This window comes from Elephantulus edwardii, unplaced genomic scaffold (genome assembly GCF_000299155.1).
Source record: "Elephantulus edwardii isolate Elephantulus edwardi_28Jun2011 unplaced genomic scaffold, EleEdw1.0 scaffold00252, whole genome shotgun sequence".
NCBI lineage: Eukaryota > Metazoa > Chordata > Mammalia > Macroscelidea > Macroscelididae > Elephantulus > Elephantulus edwardii.
The window spans coordinates 3972614-3983133 of NW_006400002.1; the positions used below are offsets into that span (position 1 = coordinate 3972614).

General features: G+C 43.7%; 1 protein-coding gene across 3 annotated transcripts in view; it reads right to left on the reverse strand.

Moving 5' to 3' along the window:
• Positions 1-10520, reverse strand: part of KIAA1324 (KIAA1324 ortholog) — a 115495-nt gene that overhangs the window by 20837 nt on the left and 84138 nt on the right. For 2 of the 3 annotated variants that reach the window (XM_006899341.1, XM_006899339.1), the window contains one exon: positions 1790-1878. The exons of the other annotated variant lie outside the window; for it this stretch is intronic. In XM_006899341.1, the coding sequence (XP_006899403.1) occupies positions 1790-1878 (89 nt within the window). The remainder of the gene's footprint in view (positions 1-1789; positions 1879-10520) is intronic. 3 annotated transcript variants of the gene reach the window in all.

The window sequence follows — 10520 nt, forward strand, 5'->3', positions numbered from 1 at the left end:
CTTCCTTCCTTCCTTCCTTCCTTCCTTCCTTCCTTCTTCCCTCCCTCCCTCCCTCTTCTCTCTCTGCCTGGACTGTGTCTCATTTGTGACTGCTGGTAGCCCATCTTTCTCCTTTCTCCAGCCTCCCCCATAAACCTGTGGGCTCACTGAGGGCAGGAGCCCGTCCGAGGCATCTCTGAATCCTCATGTGGAGCATGCCTGGCATGTTAGCTGGAATTGAAAAATGGTTTGTCGACTCAACAGCAATTTTAAGTACAAAAGAAAGTCTTCTGAGGCAAAAAGCCTGGGGCTGAAGAGGAAAATGGCAAAGACTGAACAAGTCCAGCCATTCTCCAGGGATCCAGGAAGTGGAGATCACTGCCCTTACTGACTCACAAAAGCATCGTTGAGGGGACACATCCGATGAGCTCCCTGAGAAAGTAAGCATATTTGAACAGCCATTGACTGGCAAAATCAAGCAAATGGGGGGTGGGATGGAGAGAAACCAAGCAAAAGAAAAGGAAAGAAATTGTCTTAGTCTTTTAAAACAGAGCATATGGGAACCTTACTAGGTGCCGTCAATTCAACTAGGACTCTTGGTGACCCAGTGAACAACACGACTGCACCCTGCCCTACCCTGCGCCATCCTCATCGTCTCTGATATGCTCCCGCCCTCTGTGACCCTCACTGTGGCAATCCACCATCCTCTCTTTCCCTGATCCCCACCCTTCCCAGCATGATGTCTTTTTCTAAAGGCTGGTGCCAACTGACAACACACCCAAAGTATGTGAGATCAGCTTTGCCTCTAAGGAGCACTCTGGTTGTACTCCCTCCAAGACAGACATGATTAAGTGTATGTGAAACAAATGAGGCAAACGTAGCTTCTGATCTGAATGAGAGCAAGGCCCCATTACGCTTGCTTGCTGCTGCGTATTGAATGTGTCTGTCAGAAACCTGTGCCGGAATCCCAACCCCTATAGTCATCAGTATGTTGCTGCTCTGTGGCATCGAGTTGAAATCCACTCAAGACTGACTCTCCAGGCTTTCAGAGGTGGTAAGTGGCACGAGAGGACTGCTCGTCTTTCTTCCAAGAAGCAACTGGTGGATTCGAATAGCATGCCTTTGGGTTGGTAGTGCAACTCTTTAACCACTAGGCTCTTCTAGTCATAGTTATAGGTATGACTGTAACTCCATTTGGGAACAGGTTTTCTTTGTTATGTTAGTTAGACCATGCCAGTGTAGGATGTGTCCTAAACCTAGCCATTCTGAGATTTACAAAGAGGTTAGGAACGGAGACAAATGAGCACAAATGGAGAAAAGAGGGATGCCACATGAAGATCTCCAAGGAACTGAGAAATACTGAACTAGAGAAGCTGAGAGAGCATGGGTAGTGTCATTCTGGTGAATTTGCACTTCTGTGATGGTTCAAATCCATTAGCTGATCCAAAGGAGAAAGATGGGCAATCTCTTTCTGTGCGATTTATATCCCAGTGGAGGGTAACTGACCACCATAAGTTGGTGACTCAATGGCAAGGAATAAGGTGAGAAGAGAAGGTGAAGCACGGAGTCTTCTAGAGTCAGTGTCTGAATTTGGATTTCCAGCCTCCTATGCAGTTAGGAAAGAAATTAAGCTGTTTATTAAAGACACTTATATGTTACAGCGGCAGCAAGAAACGTAAGTCACCCACTATCCTGCGTTCCCTTGGAGGGACCTGGAGGGTTTGATGGGTGCCAACTCCACTGACTGATGGAATTGCCAAAAGGCATTATTAAAGCCCAAAGGGTTAGGGGACCAAGACCTTCTACCCACCTCGCCATTGGCATCACAGGCCGTGTGTGTGTAGAAATAGTCTTTGTCTGTGCAGGCTGGACGCACTTTACAGGTAGAGGATCCTTTTTCTAAATTGTAAAAGAAAGGACAAAAATTTGAAATTACGCAGGAAAGCAGAGCCCTTGACCACATGCCCAGGACTCCGGAGTCCTTGAAGTCAATCACCACACAGACATTGCTGAAGAGACACTCTGCACACCCTCCCTTCCTTTGTCATTCAACAGCATCTTGATGGCTATTTCCAGTCCCTCAGACATTGCCCAACTGAATGTCTCCTTGTCTCTTCTCCCAGGTCTTCATGAGAGACCATTGTCCCCTTCCTCCGGAGTGAGGTGTGGAGAAGTGGACTGGACTGGGAAGACATGGCTGAGAAGAACATTTTGCAAGATTCCCAGGTTAAACACCCCCAGCCCAGACTCCTGAAACCCTTCACCTTTCAAGCTTCAGAATTCCTGGGGTCAGTGTGATTTTTCTGTTCCTACAGTAAGTATTAAGTCACTGGCTCCCCACTTCCAGTCTAATCTTTCCTCTGAATGTTCTTATAATGATAAGTATGCTTACTGATGAAAATGCTTCGACTTTTACTTTTCCTTTCTTCATGAAATCATCCCAAATAAGTTGATCATCTCCTTAAGCTCAACTTAAGACATAAGGAGGCTCTTTCCACTGACCCCAACTTAAGCATCTTAGGATTACATTTAACTCTCGTCCTACACCTAATTTAAAAACATGTCATTAACTACCAGTATGAGTGTATCCTGAATGTCTCCTTATGTCTATATTGTTGTTACTATGTACCACCGACCCATAGGTGACCCTCTGGCAGGTTTTCAGAGGCTGTAAATTGCATGGGCTTCATCCTGGAAAGGGTCAAACCGGGCTGCTCCTTGGAGGCAAGGATTCTAAGGCTCTGTCTAACATACTCTGGACATGTTGCAAGGAGGGACAGGTCCTTAGAGAGGGACATCATGCTTGGTAGGGTGGAGGGACAGCGCAGAAGGGGAAGGCCCCCTAGGAGGTGGATTGATTCAGTGACTGGGGTAATGAGGATGGGTGTATCGGAGACGGTGCGACTGGCACAGGACAGAGTTTAGGGATGTTGTACATAGGGTCACTATGAGTCACAAGCGACTCGACAGCACATAACAACAACAACAACAAATTACATGGGAAAAGATTGCCCTTCCTTCTCCTGTGGAGCAACGGGTTGACTCACACTGAGTGCCTCTGGGATTGCAGCTCAGCTTCTTGCCACTAGGCCATTAGAGCTCTGCCTTAACTCTATGAAATCCTGAATGGTAAGAACTATTTCAATTCTTCCCTTCTTAAAGCAATGGATTAAACCCTTTTAAAATGACAAACTCTTGATAAGAAAGAGTGGCTTCCTCTACAAGGAAAAAAAATACACAATTCATGAAAATAAAAATTTCCAGGGAGTTAACTTACTCTAGAATAAAAGCCACTGCTTTATAGGAAGTACAGTACGATGCTACTGCCAGCACTACTTCAAATAATACCTCTGTGTTACCCACAGACAGGATTTCATGATGGTGAGAACATCTCACTACATACTTCTATTACCTAGAGGGTAGTATGACACAATGGAATGAAATTGCAAGTCATCCATATCTGAGTTGAACGACACATCATTATTCACTCGTTATGTGACTTAGCAAGTTACCTAATGACTCTGGGCCTTTGCTCTCTTCTTTATCCAAACAAAAATCAATTGCCACAAAGTCAATTTCAGCTCATGGCAACGTATAACTGAGTAGACTTGCCCCACCTGGTTTTCTTGGCTGTAATAACCAGGTCTTTCTTCCATGGTTTCTTAGCATGGGTTCAAACCAAACTTCTTTATTGTTATTTTTATTTTTTTAATTCATTTTCATGAACGTTTACAGAGATTTTGGATTTCCATACATTCATTGTTGCATTTTTCTCCCTGCCCACTCCTCCCCCCAGTTTGCTCTTCTTTTTGAAAAATAAAAATTATTTCATTGGTATACAATCCCTCACCCCCACCCCGAGTACACTCCACTATGCAACCTTCATTCTGGACTCTTGTCATAACCATAATACCCAATCATCTATCGCTTTCAAACTGTTCTCTCCCTCATCTGTTTCAATGCAGTACACATAATTTATCCAATTTTTCTCAGTCTCAACCCAACCCTGATGTCAGTTCCATTCTACAACAGTGGCACCATGCAGCACCTGTCCTTTTGTGACTGAGATATTTCACTCAGCATAATGTCCTCCAAGGTCACCCATTTTGATTAATACTGTATGAGTTCCTTGTTTTTCAATGCAGCGTAGTATTCCATTGTGTGAATATACCACAGCTTCTCTATCCATTCATTTGTTGATAGGCACTTAGGTTGTTTCCAACTCTTTTCTATTGTGAACAAAGCTGCAATAAACATGGGTGTGCATATATCTGCCTGGGAGGCAGTTATGGTTTCTTTAGGGTATATTCCCAGTAATGGGCACAAAATATGAACAGGCACTTAACCAAAGAAGACATTCAGATGGCCAACAAATACATGAAGAAATGTTCAAAATTCCCAGCTCTAAGAGAGATGCAAATCAAAACAACTATGAGATATCATCTCACCCCAGTAAGAATAGCAAAATTTAACAGAGCAGCAAATAACAAATGCTGGCGAGGTTGTGGAGAAACTGGAACCCTTATTTACTGTTGGTGGGAGTGTAAAATGGTTCAACCACTGTGGAAGGCGGTATGGTGCTCTCTCAAAAAGTTGCAAATAGAAATACCATTTGGCCCAGCAATTCCATTATTGGGAATATACCCTAAAGAAACCAAACTTTTAAGCTAATAACATAGTTAGTGCAAAAAATCTGCGCCACGCAGGGACCTTCTCTTGTCTTGTTGTTGTTGTTATGTGCCATCAAGTCGTTTGCGACTCATAGCGACTCTATGTACAACAGCCCTAAACCCTGCTCTATCCTGTGCCAATCACATTGCCTCTGACACACCCATTCCGATTACCCCAGTCACTAAATCAATCCACGTCATAGAGGGTCTTCCCCTCCTGCGCTGTCCCTCTACTCTACCCAGCATGATGTCCCTCTCCAAAGACCTGTCTCTCCTTCCAACATGTCCAAAGTATGTCAGACGAAGCCCCAGAATCTTTGCCTCCAAGGAGTAGCCTGGTTTAACCCTCTCTACGATGAATCTGTTTGTTTTCTTGGCAGTCCATGATACATTCAATACTCTTCTCCAGCACCACAGCTCAAAGGCGTCAATTCTCCTTTTGTCCTCCCTAGTCATTGTCCAGCTCTCTGATGCATAACAGGTGATTGCAAAGACCATGGCCTGTATCAGGCGCACCTTCGTCTCCAAAGAGACACTGTTGCTCTTGAGTACTTTAGAGAGGTCCCTAACCGCAGACTTTCCCATCGCAATACGCTTTTTGATTTCCTGGCTGCTGGTGCCAAGAGTGTTGACCGTGGAGCCGAGTAAACCGTGTGCAAAGCCAAATACCTACCTTGCTGGAACCAGCATGTTCCTGGAACACTGTAAATAGGTGCTCACTAAGACCCCCAACCCTGTGAACTGACACCGTGACTACCGCAAAGGGCTCTTGTGTGTGTGTGTGTGTCAGGAAGTGTGAGGATGGCGTGGGATAGAGCAGGGTTCAGAGATTTTGTTCATAGGGTAGCTATGAGTCCTACTCTACTTGATGGCACCTAACAACAACAACAACAACAGCAACAGCAACATTCATATTTGTGGAAATAACTCCTATTTGGAAAGGTCCTGGTGACACTGTGGGTAAAGCCATTGGCCGCTAACCAAAAGGCAGCGGTTTGAACCCACCAGCCTCTCTGTGGGAGAAAAGAGCTGGTGATCTGTTCCTGTAAAAATTATAGTCTCAGTCTAGGGAACCCTGGGAGGCAGTTCTCCTCTGTCATACAGGCTTGATACGAATCAGAAGCAACTGGAGGACACGCAACAACAGGAGATTTAAGAGGGATTAAAGGTCTTCTTTTCCTTCCCGCTCAGGGCTTATTTCTCAAGAGATCCTTTGTTCCTAAGACAGCAAACAAGTTCCTAGATCAGAGAACCCCCTAACTACAGCCAGCTGGCCTGCTCTGCGGAGCCCTCTCATGGTACACTTCCACACCTCCTCCATCCCTGTCTTATTAGCCGGGGCAAGGGGGACCAGTGGCTAAGAAACAGCTGGGGTCTTCTCACCTCATTTACTTAGCTAACAAGCAGAAGGCCTGCTTCAGCGTACAACTCCGGCTTCTGACTGACTTGGACAGGAGAAATTTGGGGGTAGACATTGAAAATGTGCCAATGCCCAGGGCCTCACGTCTTAGTTCTAGCAAACTTCGGATTAAGTGTTAGAAAATGCATTCCACAAAGTCACTCTTTACGCTTGTCAAATATTTGCTCAACCTGGCATTTTCGCTCCGGGTTTCAGCAAAAATGGTTCATGCTGTTTACACACTGACAACAGCTAAGGCGGTTCTAATAAATTATTAACTCAAATGCTGAGGCGGACTTCCCTCTCCCTGCTCAGGTTTCACTCAGGCTTGAAAGCTGGGTACTAGTCAGGTTGGAAAGATCCAACTAGGTATCTGGTTAAGGGGGTGACAAGCAGGACTAGGCTGTGCTGGAAGATGACCAAGTGCCCTTAGGGGAGGGAGTGGCTCCAAATCCTGGTTCTACACCTTCCTCCTGCTTTCGTTATCTTCAGCCCGCCTCCAGGAGCAGAAGGCTCTCATTCTGATTCCTTTCATGAAAGGAGAACACGTTCTCAAAGAATTTATGTAATTAATGAATGAAAGACCCAGATTTGATACCAGCTCTGACCTTGGCAAACCCTTACCCTCTCTGAGCCTGTCTTTCCTGTTGTGGTGGCATCAATTCTCAGTCACAGTGACCCTATATCACAGAGTAGGGCGGCTCCATGGGGTTTTGGGAACTGGCTGCCACGTCTTTTTCCCTCAGAGCACAGAGCGGATTCATACTGCTCTCATTTGTTTAGCAGCGGTGAGTTCAACCACTGTCCCACCACAGTGCCTTTGTTCATTTGTAAATGAGGAACTCACTTCTGCACTATGCTGTGAACAGCAAATGAAATTGCGGAATACTATACTATACTATATCAATGACTTGTTATGACCTCTTCCCAGAAAATATTCATTATGTTATGGCCTTAGGACCTAGGCCTTTATGTGAATAAATGAATAAAACTTACAGTAATGACATGCCAGGATTGTTCTAAATCTGTTGCCTACATGAACCAATCAATTTTCACACTAACACTATGTGGTAGCTATGATTACTGTCATTCTGATTTTTATAGATGAAGAAATGGAAGTGAAAATAAGAAAAACTTATTCAAAGTTAACTAAGTGGTGGAACAGGGATTTGAACCTTAGAGATTTTGTTCTGGAGTCTACACTTGCAAACTCCATGCTACTTTAGCAGGAAAATGTAAAAGGTAAGGGCTGCATGAGGACTGATGAGTCTGACCTCTACTGATGCCATGAAGGGGAGCTGTCCCCATGAATAGCATCCACAACCCCCCCACCCCCCACGTTTATTTCTACTAATTGCAATACCATGCCTACTGTCTACTGTGGGTTAAAAGTCTCTAATATTAAGCACGTTGCTGTGAGGTGTCATTGTGTTGACTAAGACTCACAGCAAGCCTATGAATAACAGATCTGAACCTGGCCCTTTCCTGCGCTGCCATCACTGTCTCTGACATGATCTTGCCCATTGTTGCAGCCACTGTCAATTCATCCTGTTGAGAGAGTCTTCCTCTCTTTTGTTGATCCTCTACCTTTCCCACCATGAGGCTTTTTTCCAAGACTGGTTCCTCTTTGGCTCGAAATACGTCCTCCTAGACAGGTAGGTTTGTCCATTGCGCAGTCCATACTGTATTCTAAACTCTTTGCCAACACCACATTCCTTATCCTTGCTGTGTACTGTTGAATCAGATGCGTCTGGCACAGGAGGAGACTGTCCCTCCTTCCCCAGTGGAGCATCTGGTGGATTTGAACTGTGCACCCACATTCTTTTGATGTCATCCCTATTTTCTGCCCAACTTTCAGATGCATATGAAGCAAATGAAAAAATGAAACTATACCTCGTATCAGGCACTCCTTAGTCTTCAAACTGATATTCTTGATCGTTAGCATTTTAAAGAGATCTCTGGCAGCTGGTTTCCACAATGCAACATGTCTTTTGACTTTTTAACTGCTGCTACCATGGGTTTTGATTGTGGACACAGTAAAAGAAAACAACTGACAATTTTATGCTTTTCTGCAACTATCAGGATGTTGTCCAGTGGTAAGGATGATTTGATGTTGAGATATAACCAATATTGAAGGCTATACTCTTTGATCATCATAAGTGCTTCAAGTTTCCTTCACTTTCTGCATGCAAGGGTGTATAATCTGCATAATGCAGATTTGATCGATATTAAGTATGTGCTGTTGATGTTGTTGTTGTTATGTGCCGTCGAGTCGCTTGCAACTCATAGTGACCCTATGCACAACAGCCCTAAACTCTGCTCTGTCTTGTGCCAATAGCACTGTCTCTGACACTCCCATCCCGATTATCCCAGTCACCGAATCAATCCACCTCATATAGAGGGTCTTCCCCTCCTGCGCCGTCCCTCCACCCTCCCAAGCATGATGTCCTTCTCCAAGGACCGGTCTCTTTTTACAACATGTCCAAAGTATGTTAGACGGAGCCTCAGAATCCTTGCCTCCAAAGAGCCACCCGGTTTAACCCTTTCCAGGATCAATCTGTTTTCCTAGCAGTCCATGGTATTCTCAATACTCTTCTCCAGCACCACAGCTCATGGAAATACAAAGTAAGAGGAACAGTTGTAAGCAGACATTAGTGATTGGGACATGGAATGTGAGAACCATGAATGTAGGAAAATTAGATATTGTTAAGGAAGAAATGGAACACGTAAATATTGACATACTAGGCATTGATGAGATGAGATGGACTGGCATGGGGCATTTTGAATTGGATGACCATATGATGTATTACTCTGGAGATGAAAAGGTGAGAAAAAATGGAGCTGCTTTCACAGTTAAAAAAGTCATTGCTAGATCCATCTTGAAGTACAATATTGTGAGTGACAGGGTAATATCCATACGCACACAAGGAAGTCCAGTGAATACAACTATCATTCAGATATATGCACCACCAACCAGAGCCAAGGAAGATGATATTGAAGATTTTTACCAACTTTTACAATCAGAGATTGATTGAACATGCAATCAAGATGCATTGATAATAATGGGTGACTGGAATGCAAAAGTTGGGAACAGAGAAGAAGATTTAGTAATTGGAAAACATGGACTCGGTGACAGAAATTGAACTGGAGAGAGAATGATTGAATTTTGCACAATGACTTATTCATAGCAAATAAGTTTTTTAAGAGACACAAACACAGATTATATACTTGGATTTCACCTGATGGTATGTATAGGAATCAGATTGATTACACCTGTGGAAAGAACCACTGGAGAAGCTCAATATCAGCTTTGAAACTAGGCCAGGAGCTGATTGTGGAACAGATCACCAACCACTCATATGCAAGTTCAAGCTGAAGTTGAGGAAAATTAAACCAAATCCAAGGTGACCAAAATATGACTTTTGAGTCTATCCCACCTGAATTTCAGAACCATCTCAGGAACAGGTTTGAGGCCTTGAACGCTAATGAGCGAAGACCTGACGAGTTGTGGGAGGATATCAAGGGTATCATCCAGGAAGAGTGCAAACAGTCATTACAAAGACAGAAGAGTAAGAGAAGACCAAAATGGATGTCAGAAGAGACTGAAAATTGCACTGGAGTGTAGAGAAGCCAAAGCACAAGGAAGAATTGAAGATACTAAAGAATTGAAGATTTCAAAAGGCAGCATGTGATGACAAAGTAAAATATTAAGTATAATATACACTAATTAATATGATGAAATTTTGTCTGTCAGTGAGGAAGATAATCTGTAGTCATTTATTATCCTTACAATTACTTCTATTGAGTTCTCCTATCTCCATCCCTATTAATCTAGTTACTGTTAACTCATGGTGACTCCATGTGTAGAACTGGATTCCATTGGGTCACAAATGCTCAGGTACTAATCAGGATGCACTAATCATGGGCACCACTCAAAGGACTCCCCAATGCTATTAGGTCAGCCTGAGTTTAGGTCCTGGGTACTAGCAATGGCCCCACTCTACACAAATCTGTAGCTGCTGCCTCCAGCCATTCCCTTCCTCTCCAGTCTTCACAGGTCCGACTGATCTTTCAAAAGCAGAAGCCAGACCATGTTACCCCTCACTTCAAAACTATCTAATGCCTCCATGAAATCAGTTAAGTGGGGAAATGACAGCCTTTTTAACAAATGGTGCTGGCAAAATTGGAAAGCTGTATGCAGAAGACTAAAACAAGATCCACAACTCACTCCATATACAAAAACCAACTCAAGGTGGATCATGGACTTAGGACTAAAACCAAGGAATATAAACTTCATTCAAGAAAAGCTTGAAAGAACTTTAGTGGTCCTAATCCACAACATAAAAAGTCTTCCAAGTATCCTGAAAAATCTACAACCGGGAGAAGAGAAAATAGATGAATGGGACCTTCTAAGAATCAAATCCCTATACACATCCAAAAACTTCTCCAATAGAGTAAAAAGGGAAGCCACA